The sequence below is a fragment of the Mixophyes fleayi genome, chromosome 1 (genome assembly GCF_038048845.1).
Source record: "Mixophyes fleayi isolate aMixFle1 chromosome 1, aMixFle1.hap1, whole genome shotgun sequence".
Classification (NCBI taxonomy): Eukaryota; Metazoa; Chordata; class Amphibia; order Anura; family Limnodynastidae; genus Mixophyes; species Mixophyes fleayi.
This window is the reverse complement of record NC_134402.1, coordinates 398,254,596-398,274,070: the sequence shown is the minus strand read 5'-3', so window position 1 is coordinate 398,274,070 and position 19,475 is coordinate 398,254,596. Positions and strand designations below refer to the sequence as shown.

At 37.6% G+C, this 19,475-nt stretch overlaps 1 protein-coding gene and 1 long non-coding RNA gene across 2 annotated transcripts in view; both read right to left on the bottom strand.

Annotated features, from left to right (window-relative positions):
• LOC142098504 (uncharacterized) overlaps nt 1–19,475 on the bottom strand; it is a 1,185,945-nt gene that overhangs the window by 634,503 nt on the left and 531,967 nt on the right. The gene's annotated exons all lie outside the window — the stretch shown is intronic.
• The window catches only part of LOC142109220 (uncharacterized), an 87,791-nt gene that overhangs the window by 63,672 nt on the left and 4,644 nt on the right, over nt 1–19,475 (bottom strand). The window contains exons 3-5 of the mRNA XM_075193324.1: nt 9,110–9,262; nt 8,588–8,637; nt 3,948–4,047 (exon numbers count right to left, since the gene is read on the bottom strand). Of these exons, the coding sequence (XP_075049425.1) occupies nt 3,948–4,047; nt 8,588–8,637; nt 9,110–9,262 (303 nt within the window). The remainder of the gene's footprint in view (nt 1–3,947; nt 4,048–8,587; nt 8,638–9,109; nt 9,263–19,475) is intronic.

The window sequence follows — 19,475 nt, the reverse complement described above, 5'->3', positions numbered from 1 at the left end:
AAGACGAGAAACTACTGAAATCTTAAGCATTGTACTCAGCTGATCAGTTTTGTTTTTGAGGTGATGGGAGTGGGGATGGCAGCGTGACTGAGTGCCAAAAGATTGGTAGGGGTGAAGCATGGGGGAGGGGATGAGCCAGGAGGATGGGAGATAGATGAAGAGCTGTATTGGAAAGCTGGTACTGATTGATCCTGGTGACAAGGGGTCATAAAAAGGGAGAGCGGAAGATAAAAAAAAAGGCGTCCAGGGTTCCCACATCTATAGAAGATTTTTAGAAATTTCGAATAATATTGGTCATATACTCCATTCAATGAGTGTGCTAGATTCTGTTGATAATGGTTTGGATTGAGAGGACATTGGGTTGCTTACAATTAAGCTGGGTACACACTACAGAAATTTCAACCAACTTTTTATGCCGAGCGATTTTACATGCGATCGATGGTCCGATCGCTCGGTCCATGGACTGCATACACACTAGCCTTGTTTAGGACGATAAAGGGAAGTGCGGACGTCCCTTTAGTGACTTTTTACAGCCATGTTGTCGTGAGCAATGACTGTAATTTCGTACTCACTGTTGTGGATTGATCGGAAGTTTATACACACTGCACAACGGAAACGAGATTGGAACGAAAATATTAAACGGTACGACCAACCAAATGCGGCGACAATCGTCCATTTGGGCAGACTTTCGACCATCGTGTCACTGCACACACTGACCCGACTTTTGAACGAGCGGTCGTATGTCGGCTGATTTAGCCAATTATTGGATGAAAACTGTGTAGTGTGTATCCAGCTTTACCCGCTAACTGGGAAGTGGCAGCCGCTACTGTGTCTTACCAGTTTATTTTGAAGGTGTGTTGCAGTTGGCAACCCAGAGGGAGGAGAAGGAACCCGGGAAAGAGCAGGATATCTAATTGGAAGATTTTTACTGTCGAGCCAGAGAACTTCATCAATCCCACCAAATGTGCAGGAAAGAGTCCTCTGCTGTGCAGCCCTACCAGCATCTGTTTGAAGTGTCTGGGTGTATGTTTTGGAGTCTCACTGGTACGTATTATCACCTCTACAAGAGTTTATAAGTATTTTGTTTTATCCTAATACACATAGAATTGGAAGCAGCAGTCCTCATCATCTTCAAATCTCCCCAAGCTCTGCCTGCAAAGCCAATTCAAGGGGATCCCTGGGGGTTGGACCAGGGGTTGTCAATTCCGAGTATTCGGTGGTGACTGACTCTTTTGTAGATATCTATTGGAGATTCATTAAATATATTTTTTTTTTATCAGGATTTTACAGAAGTCACCAATCTTAAGATTTCATTTAACAATATACTTAAATTATAGACAGCTGTCAATTTATTAAAATATATATTATTAATTAGAAATTTAAATATGGGTTTATCCTCATATATATTTTGTTTATTTCTCTATTTATAAAAGTGTAGACACTGCCTTAGCTGCAGCCCATTCACACAGTGGTCTGCTCTTCACACACCTCTATGGACTGGAAGCAGATTCCTCCTTTCCACAAGCTGCACAATTAAAGGTTTCCCACCTTCACTCACATTCCACTCGGTATTCCTATTTCTCTGCAACTACTTTTCTCTCCAACTTCTGCATTCTCCTGTCCCGGCCTGGTAGTACCATATCTTAATTACACCTTAGCAAATGGCCGTGATCAAGCGGCTTAGGTAACTCTTTCTTTTTAGTGTTGACCTTAATGGCACAAACCTCTCCCACAAAGTAGATTGTCTTTGTGAAAGCTCATCCCTGCTTCATACTTCAAGGGCAAGATCCAAAATGAAATGGTTTCTTCTTCCCCGAGAAGTAACCTGCTCAATCCCTTTACTGAATCCTCTGGCACCTTCTCTTGATTTAATCCATAAATGAATATGAAGTGGCTGACGCAGAATTGAATGTCCACCAGTTTGTGCAGCGTATCTTGCGTGAAATCACCGTGCGTATGCCCAGATAGTGGGCGCACGCATATGCACCTATGCAGACTTGAGCATTTCAGCCACTTACACCCATCTGCGAATGGAGAGATGGGAAGGGAGAGAGATGGGGCAATCTAATGTTGTAGTACAAGTACAGTAAAGGCGTTTTTTACGCAAATGCGGCTCATGCAGACTTGCAGAAACACACAGGTATGCCCATTGGGAAGCATAGCTTTTGCACCTGTTATGGGGCAGATGTAAATACCAGCTGATGATGATGATGATATACTGCTCGTGTACGGCTTTGCATATGGGGAGAAATCAGCTTTTTTTTCTTGCTCCTATTTTGCATCCAACTCTGAATCAGCCTTCTTTTTCTCTGCCCGCTCTGCTACCTGTTCACTCAGCCGTTTACTGTATCCTATGCTCATACCAGCCTTAACTTAAATCAGTAACCTCTGCCTCTCCACTGGTATCCTTCCATCATTATTCAAGCATAATGTAATTATTCCTATTCTGAAAAAAAAACTTCTGAAGCAAATTCTCTCTCAGATTACCGCCCCAGCTCTCAACTATCATGCCCCATTATGAGAGGCTATCTTATACTCGCTCAGGTGCTTCCTTTCTTCACACAGCCTATTGGACCCTCTTTAGTGAGGCTTTTATTCCCAACACTCCATAGTGACAGGATGTCTCTACAGAGGACTAAGGATGTCAATGATTCATCACTGCTAAATTTAGGCCATTACTTGCTTCTAATTTTCCTTTACAGCTCTCCTGCATTTGACACTGTCAGTCACTCACCTGTAATACAAATGCTGCATGCCCTAGGTCTACATGACACTGTCCTATCCTGGTTCTAACCACACCTACCAAATCACTGCGTGTGTGTTTGTCTCTGTCCTCTCCTCTTCCTCTATTAGTTGGAATGACACAACATTTGGTCCTAGGCCCTCTGCTTTACTCTATCCATACCACTTCTCTTCACAAACTAGTGAGCTCCTTGGAGCTTCTATGCAGAAGAACCCCACATGTCTCAATCCTCTGCAGATCTTTCAAAAACGTGTGTTGGCCTGTGTTACTAAATGTCTTTCTGTCACTTTATCTTGGGTGACCTCTCGCCATTTCAAACTCAATCTTTTAAAAACTGAACTTGCCACACATGTTTATTTCTGCCGACAACACAACAATAAACCCTCAAACTTGCTGGCAATGTGTCATCATTGACTCAGAACATCTTGTTCTTTGTTCCCATATTCAATCTGTCTGCAAATCCTGTTAAATGCACCTAAGAAAATCAGCAGAATATGCACGCATCTCATATAAGACACCCCTTCATTCTGTTCTTCCCCTAACTACACTTTCACCTCTACAATCTATTTGAACACAGCAGCTACAATCATTTTCCTCAGCAAAAGTTTTCCTACTGCTGCTCTTGGCTGCCAGTCCTTACATTGGTGACATGTAGTTTATAGAATCTAATATAAAATACTTTTACTAATAAAACATTTCCATAGCCTCCAGGCCTCCAAGCAGTACCTGAAAAAAACGCCTCTTATGTGAAATTAGCCAACCACCTCCCCAGGCTATTCTACCCGATTACCTCCACACTACACAGTTCACATAAAACTGTCACTTACTATCTTTCTATACAAAAATAGCCCCACCATCCACTACCAATCCCCAAGCAATCTGGTTGGACCAATATGCAATACGTGGCGCTTAAACTCATGTATCAAACTCCTATTTTCTTAGAGATTGTAAGCTTGCAAGCATGGCCCTCTTACCTCTTTGTTTGGTAATACACCGATGTTTTATTACTGTGTTACTTCCAAGTTGTAAAGCACTCCAGAGTATGCTGGTGCTATATAAATGTTAATAATAATAATAATAATAATAATAATAATAATAATACCTGCCTCTAACAGTTATGTACCAGTCATTTAGATAAGATAGTCAACAATACACAAAGCTTCTTCCTTCAGGTAGAGCACAGATTTCACCTTGTATGTGTTACCTGTCTTTCCAGCTGTAACACCTGGGACTTTAAAAGATTGACACGACGTTCATCTAAGCATTCATTCTTACCCTCGTCTATCAGCTGTTTATACTGGAATCTAAGGGAGAAACAAGAATACTTCAAATCATGTCATTCAATATATTTAATTTGTGCTGCTGATTTCTAATAAGTAAATCTGTGCACAATTTTCATTTGAACACCAAATGTCAATTTATAAATAGGTTTCGTTTTATGTCACATCAAACTATATAAACAGGAAAAACGCATGAAAAGAGATTGCAAGAAATAATGCCATAAAAAAACACTGTTTAATCTTTGGATTTATTTTGTAAATAACCAAGCTAATTGTACTACACTGAGCAACAGCATGAGATTCTTATTAATGTAATTCTGTCACTTGCACTTAAACCAACAACCTATAAACAACATGATTTACGTTTAGTGTTTGTTAAGCTGAGTACACACTGCAGAAAATTTCTCCCAATGAGATAATTGTAATGATTTTACCAACGACTAAAAGTCCCGTTGAGCGTGCCAATTTAGGTGTACACACCTACGCAATGTTCTTTCAGATCTGTGCCTGTCATCCGTCATAACCATCTGTTGAACCAATCGTGACTCTGTAAACTCTATGGAGATCTGCCTACACTGCTGCTCGCGAGCATACACACATCATTCCATCATTTATAGTGATTTTAAGTCCGGCTATAGAAGCAAATCAAACAATACGATGTGCTTTGGTACCATAAGACATGATCGTGGGAGCGAACACTAAAATGCAATAACAGACCTAACGGTTGTTTATCATGTGATGGGCACAATAATTGGTTGAAAAACCTGTAGTGTGTACCCAGCTTTAGTTTGTTTTCTATCCACTTTCACACTTGGCCGAATAAATGGTCAAAATTGTTTTCTCATGACTTTGAGAGAATCCCAGTCACAAGGGGTCTGATTCATCTTTGGATGCAAGTCCCTTTGTGCACTGTATCTTGCATGAAAAAACTCTGCACATGCTCAGAAACGGACTTTACGCCAATCAATGCAAATGTATGCACTTCATGTCTGAATGCAAACAACACTTACTAGGACTTGAAAGGCCGGATGAATGCAGGCCATGTACAGTAAGAGTGTGCGGAGGGCGTTTTAACGCAGATGCGGACGATTCAAGTCTTGGGTTTATCGTAAGTACTTCAGTGTGTTGTAGGCATATTATTTGCAACAGCTACTGGGGCAGGTGTAAGTGCCGACTGATAGTGTATGTATGTACAATACGAATTAAGAATATCCTTATTTATGTAATTAATGGAAAAAAATATATATATTTTTTAAAAACATTTTTATTAATGATTATGAATAGGTAATTTCTTTTATAATGATTTTTTGATGCATTCTGATGGGACTTAATATTGCACAGATGCATATGCGTATCCAGTCTGTTATGTCTATTTACCATCAATTAACTACTGACCGTACTTACATCCAGATTTAAACTAAAACATTGAGATCTTTGAGATCCGCTTGGATTTGAAGACGGGCACACATATAAAAGCGCAACTTGTGTGCTGGTTGCATCCAAACACAGAGCAGGCCGAAGCTGTTTTGGGTAAGTCTGTATGCTGGTAAAAGTATATAAAAATGATGACTGCAAGCTAGTAAAATATACCTAGTAAATATAGAATGAAGGTCACCAAAACTGTGCCTGATATGTACTACAACTTGTGGCCACAGAATATCAAACAAAGGAAATCAATAAATAAAATTGAACCATGTAAATAAATTATAAAACGGACAACAAACTGCATCTAACAAGGCGGGATTACTGGTATTAAACAAACCAGCTTGAAATTAAAAGAGGTAAGTGTTCCTATATGGACACAAATTGTGGACAACCTTTGGACCTCTATACTGTATATACGATGTTACACCTGACTACAGCCAACTTCCCTGCATGCAGACGGACGCTCACGTCCTGGCGAATTTCTTTTTTCTATTACTGCGAATCTCTGATTTAGTTGTGGGTTGTGGTTACGGATATTATAAATCTGCCCGTCCTGAAGGGGCATCATATATTCATCAGTTTATGCTCCATGTGTCAGCTGGAAGACATTGTATGTGTGCTTCTAAGAAGCACAATGTAACATTGTCAATAACACTGTGGATATCATACCTTCGTTTAATAGAACAGGGAACAGAAATTTGTAATAGAAGCTCCATTGCTAATTACTAATTCATATTGATCATTTTCTCTGTCCAAAGTTTGATTGAAAATAGTTGTATCCTAGATACTACATGTTAGGAAATGCTATCTCCCAAGACTAGCTACTGCAAAACGGTATACTAATTTATGGACAAGACTTATCCAAAAAATGTCATTATTACAATATTATCCTTACATAGGACCCCAGCTGCACTGCTAACTGGGACATCAATACAAAAAAAGTAAAGTGACCACGAATCGATACAGGCAGCTAGTCCATCAGTGAAATACATTTCACTTATATATGGTTTTCTTCAGTGGTACCTGTGGTCCTGATTCCTGATAAATCACAATGCAATGCTGCATGCACTTTGGGCTAATGTACATTCAGATATAAACAGACAGGTGCTGTGACCATAGGTATCTTTATTCCTGAAAGCCATCTATATCATTTAAGAGCTGTGTGTTAACAGTGAAAACACAGCGCATGCAAAGATTCTTTTATCAAGTAAATGCATACAAGCCTTTATCTAGTTAAATAAACAATGATGCCGAATTTAATAATAAAAAAAATCTTTAATAAACGTCATTCAATGCTGGACTATAATAGGCTCAAAGCCAGGTCCTGTACTGTGCGACTATCTTTCCCATGGAGTTTCAGAATTCTTAACGGCCTCCCGCTGCTGGTCAGAAATTGTGACCACAAGATGATAATTAGGTTTTGAGCTGACTGCATTGGTGTTTCATCCAAGGCAATACTAAAGGAAAACAGTTCTTCCCACACAATAAAATGTCAATGATCCAGTGAAAAAAGGCTTAAAATAGAAGACCAAGCTAGTTAACATTGCTCAAATTCTCCACTTAAATGTCAAACAAACATTACTTTTATAAATTAAAGACTTTGAAACTTCGTTTAGAATTAGTTATGTTTTACTATATGACACCACTAGTAATCCAATCAAGAGTTTCCTTCTTGTTGTCAACTACAAAAGCAAACCTTTTTATTCTTTACTTACACCTTTTAGGACATGTTCAGTACAATTAGAAGCAGAAAATGTAAAGGATAGAGTTGTTTAGTGTGAGATACAAGTCACACAGATTACAGCAAATATAGCAAATGGGTGAAAAGCAACCCAACAATGACTACAATCTGATGACAGGTTTGACGAGCCGTGTGCTAACAACGCCTCATTGGAATTATATGCAGCCTCTGCAGAATGCCATTAATTTGTAAGTAATTTGGAACAGGCAGATGCAGTATAAAATTGCATGCCTTATATTTTGCTTATTTCCTGTGTACATAACCATGGAAACATGTATATAAATTTGTTTGCATTGGGTTATGACCCTTTGGTGAGCATTACAATGAAGGTGCAAAATAAAATCTAAGTACTAACTCTCCATTTGTTCAGGCCACCCTTTTCCTTACAGGTATACTGGACCCGATTCATTAAGGATCTTAACTTGAGAAACTTCTTATTTCAGTCTCCTCAAACCATGTTACAATGCAAGGTGTGCAAATTAGTATTCTGTTTTGCACATAAGTTAAATACTGACTGTTTTTTCATGTAGCACACAAATATCAATTTTAAATTTCAGTGTACAAATAAGCTATTAAGCATTTATGTGCTACATGAAAAAATAGGCAGTATTTAACTTATGTGCAAAACAAAATACTAATTTGCACCCCTTGCATTGTAACATGGTTTTGTCCAGGAGACTGAAATAAGAAGTTTCTCAAGTTAAGATCCTTAATGAATCAGGCCCACTGTGCTCTTCTTTTGTGAAATGGTGATTTCTGCCTTAGACATCAGTTGGCCAGAAGTTTAAAAGAATGTAGCTTACTCCGTGCTAGATGCCAGTAGAAGTTTATTTTAGGGTCCTGGCCACCAATCACTTGTCATCTTCTCCAGCTCAAAAATGAATCAGGTGATGTCTCTATGCTCCTGTTACCCCCATCTTTCAAACTGCTGAGCAAATTGATGTTAAATGCATTCACAGGCATTGAACGCAAGAGTAAAAACCCCTCTAAATAATCATATCCAGTTCTGATGTTTTACTCTTTAAGTGGAGAAACAGAACACACTTTAAAATGAGAACATATAACATTAATATGTAGTGGAACAAGGATGAGAGGGCAGAAGAGCATCCTCTAATCATTATTAGCAATAACAGAGATTCCTTATAGCTGCAGGTATTCAAAATGGAAGGAATGAAGGGAAATCCAGTTGTTACAGTATTTGTACACACATTTATCAATACATGTACTGTGCATTCACCACTTGCTGAAAGCAAATAGGAACCATTAACACAGTAACAGTTTTACCAAGAAACATTTCTGGTGTCACATATATAAATCTCTTTAATGCTGTAAATTTGTTTTCTAAAGTTGACATCAACTCAAATGTTTATATTCAACAAAAATACAAACTTCACATACCTCAAGTCTTCCAGTTCTTGCTTAAGCTTGTAATTTTCTTCCTGAAGTTTCTAAAATACAGTTGTAACAAGTGATTATATGAGTCACATATAAAATAAGAGGTTATATGATCAATATAATTTATATATACACAATATATACTGTATATCCAGAAAATATTGATGAGAATGAAGTTTGAACACAATCATTTATAAGATATTCTCATGAAAGTTAAATGGATATTAGTGTTTTACTGTTGGTAACAATATTACACAAGTGTTGCCAAACTATTTTTCTTCCTGTGGAATTTCGGCATGAAAAGGAACAAGCTAGCTAGCTATTAGTTTATTCTAACTGGCTCCAACCCCCTGCCTACCTAATTTTGTCCACCCTAGTTAAAACAAACCTAAAATGTGAAATAGATATATAATTATTTTATACTGCCACTTTTAGCACAGTGGATTTCTTTTGGTCTGAATATCATTTTTTACTATTAGTTTATTATCTTTGGGAAACCTACAGGAACACATTGGGGAAACTCACCGCCAGTTTTTGCTCATTTCCTGAAGACCTCCTACTTGAACCATGTGACTGGAACTCATTCAGGCTATCTCCTTTTAATAGCATCTTTCCATGATTTCCTGGGCCAGTGGAAAGGTGTATGCCTGCTGTGGACCTATGCACAGGCTTTCCAGCCTTGTAAAAGACAAACAAGCACATGCATGACTGTAAAAACAACAGAACAACTGCCAATATTTCACAGCAAGAACCTGTCAAAATATAATCCTCCATGAAAAGACAACTAAATAACATCAGATTATAGGTCTGTAGTACATGACTTCTAGAGAAAACTGTAATCCACATTCTGAAGAGGTACCTTTACTGTATGATGTTTTCATAGCCTTACTATAACCTACTAAATCAGCAAGATCTAAGATGTTAGAAAAATTAAAATTACCAATTACATTTCTCCTCTATTAAGAAAGGGGCTAGCCATTGATGCATAGGGCTGATCACCCACTTGCATTGCGTTGAAAGTCAATGACACCGCATGTCAAATGCAATCACATGACGTGGTGCTTATAAGTACTTGCAAACAGCATCAGAACACGGCGCTGCAATGCAAGTACAAATGCTAGTGGGCACGGGGTCACTGGAACCAAAACATGTGTTTTTACCCAATGGACAGAAATGTTTTTCAAATAAAGTTAAAGAAGACCTGTCATCTACACACAATGGAGGTATACATTTTGTGGGCTGGACCAGTACTCGGCCTACCAATTTAACAAGGAACCAGTTACAGCACTGAGGCACTGCCTGACATTAATAAGACCTGACTAATATTCATTAGATATTGGTTATTAGTGCATTGATAGGCTGCTTTCAGCCCACAAAATGGCTACCACCATCTTGCATAGGTAACAGGTCCACTTTCAATTAAATCATTGTGGAAACATAGGTACTTCGGCCTTGAGATTTCAAGTGGCTTGATTCAGTCTCACCAGCTGACTTTACATGTGACATTAAAACCTGTTCATTTAATAGATGAACAGGTTCAACACTCGCGATGGGAGCGATGCTTGTGGAATTTTGATGTTGGGTGTGTGTATATCTCAGGAATGACGGTAGTGCACTGGTAGTCATGGTTCAGCTTATGATAAAATAATAGAGTGTATGAATGCCCTAATAAGATCTTTGTGCAACATGGTCAGAAGTTCCAAAATAGTATGGCATGTGTTAGTGATAAATCTAATGTAATCTGTCACGATTAACATGAGACCCAAAAATATTTAATAAACTATAAATATAATAAAGTGGCAAATATATTAACTTCAGGTTAGCTCACAAATTGGCTTATTTAATAACTTAGTGTGATGTAAAAAATCTGCTTTTACCCATGGCAACCAGAAAGACTTTGCTTTCACTTTTAACTTTGGTTATTGCACACTGCACCCTTCTATTAAATAAGCCACAATATGCTGTGTTGTATATTCCTAGAGGGCAATTATGTGTTTATGGTAATGTTCATCTGGCTGGTGGCAGGGTCATTTATTTAATCATCCAAACATACTGTATATGAACGGAAAGAGGGACAGATTTTCTCCACAAAAATGTCAACATAGAGAAAGTTTATAAAACAAAAAAAAAATAATTCTCTATGTGATCAAATCCATACTGGTAACAAGTAGATATCTTTTGTTTTTCTTTCTTCCTTCTTTCTTTTTTGTTGTAGAGATTTTAGTGTTTTATGCTGTGTCCAAGCAATAGTTACTCACTGACACTCATGCCCATTGTACAATTATAATAAGGGAACTTGAATAGAAGTGATCGCAGTAGGAAAGCTTGCAAGCACGACACGTTCAGTGCCAAGTGCCGCACTCTAATTAGTGAGCAGTTCCGGTCTGACAAGAAGGCCTTAACCTTCTGTAGGGAATAATGAGCCAGGCAATGTTTGAAGCTTGAAAATAAGCTGCAGAGAACAAGGAGGGTGCTGAGAACTATTTTAAAATGTGCTAAACCAACAGATACAGGTGACCGAACACTGAACTGTACACTTGGCAAAGGCAAGTAAAGCGCTAGGGGTAGAAAAGGGGTCGCTTGGGCTTTGTTGGTTCTTTTGTTTATGAAACAAGTGGCACAATCTGACCGATCATAGCACTTAGCAGTTAGTTATGTGCAACAAATTAGAGAAAAAACAAAACCGGCCTGTCATTAATAAAAATGAAAGGAAGAAAAAAAATTGGTATTCAAATGGAAGGAATCAAGAGGAATGAAATCTGCAAATTGCAACTGGGCTTTTATTAAATCAAATCTAATTATATTTAACAGGGCAGGAGATGTAAGGACCAAGTCTTATCTGCCTGTTCAAAGCCATTACATTGGAGTGAGATAACAAAACATAGATATATGGCATTTACAAGTATTTAATCACATGTGGAAAGAATTTACAATTGTAAAACAAGGAATGAAAGTGATTTCCTTTTCATCTGAAAATTCCTTGCTTCACTGAACATCTATGATTATAAGGGAGGTGGGATCTTTCCCAATAGCTTTAAATGTTCATAATAAGATATGGCTCTGGCTTGTGGCCTGTTTGAAACAATCCACTTGTTTTTACATGTCATAAAATAATTCAAAGTTGATTGCTCCAGACACATATGTAGTCAGTGCAATCACATATGCAGTTTCTGTTGCTCATCAATCATTAAGAATAAACCAAGAGCTGCACTTGAACAAGTTATATGTATGAATTCAGCTGTATAGAAAGACATGTTTGACACCTCAATTACATCTATTCAACAGGAGCCTATTACTATGTGCTGTTGGGGGAACCTAATCTTTCCACTGTCTATCTCTCAGTCTGTGGCTTTACCTGTTACATGTCCTGTCCTCACTAAGATAATAACACAAGTGGACACAGGTCACTGACTCTGAAAGATCCGCAGATTAATCCCCTTCAATAATCTTTGTTGTTGGGAACATTCTGATGATCTCACTGGCTACATGTTGTTCTACCCCTGAGATGAAGACAATAACACAGTCAGATCCTAGACTAACACATCTTTACAAAGGATCTTGAAACCAAAAGCATATTGAATATGGTCACCAGGTCTTGATGAAGAGGACATCTATCCTTGAAATATGTTATGGCGGTGATGGCCAACAGACAACCCTAGGGCTGCATGTGGCCCTCTGAGACTTCACCTACAGCCCCATGCTCCTTCCTGCTTTATTGGAAGATTTGTTTATTATATTATGTTTAAAATATCTGCTGATATGGTATTACAGATATCAGTCTCTTTCTCTGATTCAATGTATTATTGTAACTTATTACTGAGATTAAGGGTAATGCACTATGTCGGACGTGTATCAGGTTGCTAATCAGGCTGATCAGAGCAATAATCAAGTATATTATCTTTCAATAGGTCTGTGTTTTGCGAGATCGGATTTATAGTTGGTAACAAGGCTAATGGAACCCTATGCATTATCAAATAAGTATTTGTTATATTACAATAATTTAAACAGTGACATTTCACCTTGAGACAAAAGGAATGATTGTATAGCTAACACACAGCAAGAGAAACGAGATTCAAGAGTCTCTTGCTACAGGAGAATATGACCATTACTGATTTACTAGAGAGCAAATATCTCCTGGAATCTATGCAGTTCTACCAGTTTGGGAGGCAGGGAACATTGTGTAATATTTATTACAACCCAAACTCCATCCCAAAATGCCCACTTTGAGACAAAACCTTGCCCATTTAATATAGGCCCCACCCCTTTCGAGGTCTGGTACTTCAACTGTCCTGCAGAAATCAGGACTGTTTGGAGGTATGCAGATAGGTTATTGGCTAATTGGTTACAACCTGATGAGGTAACCAGGTTTACCATTACTTGCCATATGATTGCCTGTTTCACTCTGTCTCAGAAAGTTGGGAATTTATTTCCTGTGAAAATAGGGATGCTTGGGTATAGAATTCTAATGTGCATAGTAAAAGATACTCCCATCAAGACCTAACCTTTAGCTAAAATAACATTAATTCTGACAAAATAAAGTTTCTGCTGCAGGCTTATTGCGTCAAGTTTTTAGTTTGCTTAGCTCTGAAATTAAACATTTGGAAAACATACTTTGGAAGCCATTCAAAAACCATTTCATAGTTGTATAATGCTCTGTTTATGTCACATATCATAAGAATATTAATGTGCTCACTAGGTAACTACACCTAAACTGAAATAAAGAACTCATTAGCAGAAAACAAATAATATTATGGCACGTGATAAACTCTTTGAAATCATCAACTTTACCCTATATACACTAAAGATATTATTTTATTTTTTTTAAAAAGTTCAAGAGACGAGTATTTTTTATTGGTCTTTTCCCCTCTATATCCCCATCCTGCATAGAACTTTTTTTTTTTTTTTTAGAGTGTCCTGCTTTTATGTTGCTGGGCTGCCTCAGCAGCCTTTACTTTTACATTTTAACTTTGATGCCAAGGCTATTTAATTTACTGCTCCAGCAGTCACTGAGAGTGGACAGCCTTACTCACACCGCATCCCACTTCTGACGTGGACCGGTCCTTCAAATGGGGGGTGAGGGGTCTGCACTGCTGCGGAAAGTGTAGACAAGGTTCTCGAGAAGCTTTGAGGGGCAAGGGGGTGAAGAGACAGGGACAGTAATCTAAGAGAGAGAGTGGGTCAGCTATATTCCGAATAGGAATAATAACCATATGCATGAATAGTTATGGAAAAATACCAGTGAGAGATGTTCGTCAAGAGCATGGAAGATAGAGATTATCTGATTTGTATGGGAATACAGTAAACTGGACATGTAGTAGCGTGGAAGCAGAAGAAACTTCATCTTCAGGGAGGTGGAAAGATGTTGAACAGTGGAATTGAGATCCCTGTGAGTATGAGGAGGGTCAGTCGAGTTAAAGTGCAAAAAGGTTAAAGTGGTGTAGGAGAACTAGCAGGTGATCAAGCAATGGCTTAAAAGACGTAAATGAGTGTTAACGAAACTGTGGAGAAATCAAGACAGTGGCCCTCATGAGTAGAAGAGTAGGTCCACTGGGAGAGGCCAAAACAGACGGTTAAAGAGAACAGATTGGAGGATGTTGAAATCCCCCAAGATGATGGTGGGGATTTCAGAGGATAAGAAATGAAGGATACAGGCAGAGAAATGTTTAAGAAATTGTTAGGGTGATCCAGGGCCATGATAAAAGATAAAGATGCAAAGAGAAGGGTTTGAGGCCAGATGAAATTCCTGGAATGAACCCTTAGAACCAGGCTAAACATCTTTAGCAGCCCTCTTTCCCTTAGAGCGAGAGGTGCTCACTGGTAATTGGTTGACCCCAGGTATTAAGCATGTAGTAGTAGTAGGGGCTTATTCTAGAATCGACCCTAGCACAAGAAATATAGGAGTCACCAATGAAATGGTAAACTACTGTAAACAAGAAACGCAGGTACTCACACAGACCCGGTGTTATGTCTTCGCAGAAATTAGGCAGCTTCTAAGGAGTCATGAAAGTAAAGAACAAAGGTCCAGGCTGGCTGTGATCTAAAGAGTAGTTAGTTAGCGTAGGCCCAAATCTAAAGCGTAGTCAAGTCCAAAGCTAAGGTCCGGTCAAGCAGAGATCCAAAGAGTAGTCAGGGCGAAAGCAAGGGTCAGAGCAAGAAGCAATTCAGAGATTAATACAAGTCCAAAACAGAGGTCAGAAGCAGAGTTTAGGCAAAACCACTGACAGTATATGTAACATAGGAACAGCATGACTGCACCTGTACTCATCACAGATGTCAAGAGCTTCCTGCACTATAAATGTACAGGGAGTCAATCAGGGAACTCCTAGTAGCCAAGCCCCCTTTAGAGTGATCTGCTGCAGTACAACCACATAATTGCGCTGCCTGCCAACCCGGCTGCTTTGAGGCATCCAAGGCAACTGAACACCTGGGAAATGAAGGAGGAGGGTGCTGAAAGTGCATCTGCTTTCTCCGCTCATTACAATGGGAGAATGATTGAAACATTTGGTAAAACTACGAATGAGCAGTGTGTGGAAAAGAGGAGACCAACTTTAACTGCCATCTACAATTAGGCCTGAAAGTGTGGGTGCAGTGGAAAGCAATGTGTGAAAGGGCTGCAGTTGAGGAAGGGTTTGATCACTGAAGCTACATTTATGTTATTGATAGAAGGCTGGGATTGTTGGAGAGGAAGAGGATGGATGAAGGTTAGTTTGTTACAGAGAGGTAATGCTATAGGGCACATTTAAAGGATTTTGAAAGTGACAGAAGACAGGTGTTTTATTTGAGGTTTGCTGGATATCTATATTGAGCACATTCAAAATGAAGTGTATGGGTAATGTTGGGTGCACTGGATTTGGTAATCATCAGCTGCTAGAAGCAGAAGTGAATAAATATAAAAGATACAAAGTCATATTTTGTGTTGATAGCTTGAGGATAATGCAAGTAAGGAATAAACACAGGAAAAAAGTTTCATGATGGAGCTAATTAAAGGGGAGTGGAGCAGTGAAGGGGTATCATAGATAAAGAGTGGTCATGCAGTAACTGGTGAAGTATGTTATAACTAAGTATAATGCCATAGAAGCATAGTAAGAAAAGCAGTTTTGTAAACATTGTGGGATATGATAGGAATAAGAGGCAAGGGACTAAGGCAAAAAACGCCACAATTCCATCTGACTCCAGCAAATGCATCCCCTACTGTTTGAGCTTAACACTAGCACCTACAGAAAAGATTTTACTAACGTGCCCCTCCCACTAGCTGGGAGGCCAGGGCTGCTATATTTAGCCATTTATCAGGGGGTATCTTAGTTCCTCTTACACCTCTGACTGATCACCAATCAATAGATTTTGGCTTGTGATTGGTGTGTCGTCCCACCTACATACACACACACACAACACCCTCACTTGCCATTTTAAAGTGGCGCGCCGCATTGATTTGTCAGTTCTGTATTACGCCTAGGTGCACATTAGTAAACTCTCTTTCAAAGGTAGTAGTCCACAGGGGGCACAAGCTTGTCACATTGGCCATAAGATTTAGTGAAGCTCATTTACAAAATGATAAGTGAGCAGATTAGTCAACTGATCAAAGGAATAGTGCTGAAAGCTAGGGTTGATAAAAAGAAATCTGGCTAGCATAGAGCTCTACATTTTGTATTGTTGATCAACAATTTAACACAGGTAATAATAGTCGATAACTAACTGTAGTTACCTACATGGAAAAGTGCAGATTAGTTTCAGATATAGTAGAGGTTAATGTTGGCTGTTGTTGCAGTTACATATATAGATAGATTTACATATATATCAAGATATAGTGAAGCTCATTTACAAAAAAGCAAATCAGTCAGCTGCTCAAAGGGATTGAAAGCGTTCCGCTCAAAGTACGGATTAGGCGTAGTCTTGTAGAGCAGTACAAACTAAAGATTGGCGTTTGCAAGCGATATTTTGGAAATTAGATAAAATGAAGAGGGCGTATATTTTCAGAGGCAACCTTGCTTTGCAAACTCGTGCAGACAATTCACTCACCACAAAATTTTTACATTTTTGCGCCAGCTCTGAGAGATATCAGATCTCATCCTATACTTTAAATTGGATGCATCTTGCACTACGACAGAGACGTATATTTCTATGCATGCCTCATATAATAAAGTCAGTCTTGATGTACCCTTACTATCATGATTAATCCATACATTATGTTAAACTAACCAGTATTTTAGATGAAAAACTAAAGTTTATTTAATGAAAGAGGTGGTTATAAATTGTTAGGAGGTTGCACTTTGATGTACTGTTTATACTTTTGCAGAGAGTGTCTCATGAGATTTTCTAATATTCACGCACACAGTGGTGCACTTTGAGTTTACAGAGGAGTCTCCTGAGAGTGGAGAGTAGGTCTGCACCTTGATGTACACAAGTGGACCGCCATCAATCACTTGGGTGGTCAATTGGCTACATTTTTACAAACACTAGCTGACAGTACTCTTTAAAGGTCAATTACTTTCTCTGCCCATGTAGTGATGCGCAGTTGGGGGCCCATAGTCCTGAAAAGTACTATAATAATATTTATTACAATGCAATCTTTAACAGATATTACCAACATTTATCAAAATAATACAGATTGATTGCCTTGAGGTTTGATCTCCAAAGTTATTCAATCCATTTTTTTTAAATCATAGTTTTAGGCAGTTTAAGGTTAATTTGAAACGTGTGACTAAGTCAGTGTAGTAAAGGATCGACGCTGCCATTTACAATTACATATAGTTTCACAAACTGATCAATATACAGTCATCCTAATAAAAGAAGTCTGTTTTGTGTCTCCATATATATATATATATATATATATATATATATATATATATATATATATATATAATATATATATATATATATCTATCATGGTTCTGTTTTGAACACCTGCATGTTATTGATGCATTAAACACAAATACTTATTTTCAGGATCTTATAAAACCTACAGTCTAAACCTACATGCGTTTTTTTCTGTACAAAAAAAAAATATATATATGAGCTTTGAGCCACTAGTAAAACGTATCAGTGAGCCAGAAAAAACATACATTTGTTTACATACTGCAGAACCTGAAAATGTCTCGTTTACACTGTGCCCAGAACCATAAAAAATATCAAATAAAGTCTCAAGCTTCCTCTGCACCTCCCATACATTTACACAAAAGACAACATCTCTAAAACACATCATAAACTTCCAATGAAGCAGAAATAAAAGAATTATTTAGCTAGTGCATTGGCATTAAAAGCAAAATTCACATTGTAAGCAAAACTTAATGAACTGTATATATAAATGCAAATAACAGGTTTAAGAAGTACCAAGGCTTCCAGGCAGTAAATGATGCATATTCTACATACATGTATAAATATAGACAACCAGAAATGTAAAGTTTCTTCAATCTCAAACCATTGTGATGAGAAAACCCCAATTTACAATTAAACAATAAGTCTACAGCCAGTGTGTAAGAACTAGCTAACAAGTTACTGCATTCAAAATTTAAAAATTCTACACTGACAAATTGAGGTTGTTTTACAGTAAAGCTACTATAAGATCTCCACTCTGTTACTTATACTCTAACGTATGAACTCTAAAACAGTTTATAGTATCTACTTGTTTGTAGAAAGGGTGTCTAACAGAGTTCCTGGAAATGAGCAATAGCAAATAAAGATTTTTTTTATTACTGTATTTTGTTCTTCCAGGAATCCATTACATTGAATTATATAATTGCCCTCCAAATTAAGAAAAAATCTTAAATGCTCCTATGCCATTTAGTCAAAGCAGTGGATTTAATAAACATTCAAAAAAAGAAAAGTAGAGGTGTTGTCCATATCTACCAATCAGATTCTAGATAACATCTTTCTAGAGCGCACTATATTAGTGATGGACCGCAGCCGGCTCTTCAGGCTAATTTAAATTATTTTGTAGTTAAATATGATCAATGTATTTTGCCAATTTGTCCACCACTAAGTAATTTGTGTACACAGCTTGTATAAGCATTACAGAATTGTAGAATCTGGCTACGATGTTTTGGTGAATTTTATCCATTCCAATGTTTTGTTTTTTGGGGGTTATACTTTCTTTCATTGTTTTCTGAGCTTACTTAATTCTCCCTGTCAATAAAAACTAATAGCTTACTACAATACAATGTAAAACCTTACCATGGGGTGTTGAATGGCAGTATATAACAGAAACAAACCTACGTCAATGAATTAAGTAAAATTCTTATTAATTCATATAAACATTAATTAGTATAAACTCTTAAAAATGACATGATTATTAACATTAGAATACAGGAATCAATTCCCATTGTATTAAAATAATATTTAAAAGCAATTTCAAAATCAAATCCACATGAAAAGTAAAGTTAATTGCTTATAATAACCAACTGTTAATTGAAATAGCAGCCTTTATATGTTACTAGTAACGACACTGTTAAGAAAACAAAAAATGTATAGTACGTCCACATCCACCCTTAAAGCTCTTCCTTTAACCATTTTCCCTACTCTTTTGACCCTTCTGATGTCCCGTTTTATGTTTTTATCTCCCAGGTTCAATGCTATGATTATAAAACTATACTAGTGTTATTTGGGTCAGTCATTATTCTAAAGTGTTAGTATCTGATAAACAAAGACTTAATAGAAAGAAAACATGAGCACAGAGAGAACAGTGAAAACCTTCTAAAATCATTTCATGAATTTAATTTTAATGATAACAGTACATGTATTTTCTCAAGTGCACGTTCAAATAATTAGGTACCTACAACATGCATGAAAATAGGAAGGTACATTTATCTAAATTGATCCCGAACTTACAACTATTGTATTGGCATGACCAAGGTATCACTAAACTTCATCATCTTTTTAACGGCGGCACACTGATATT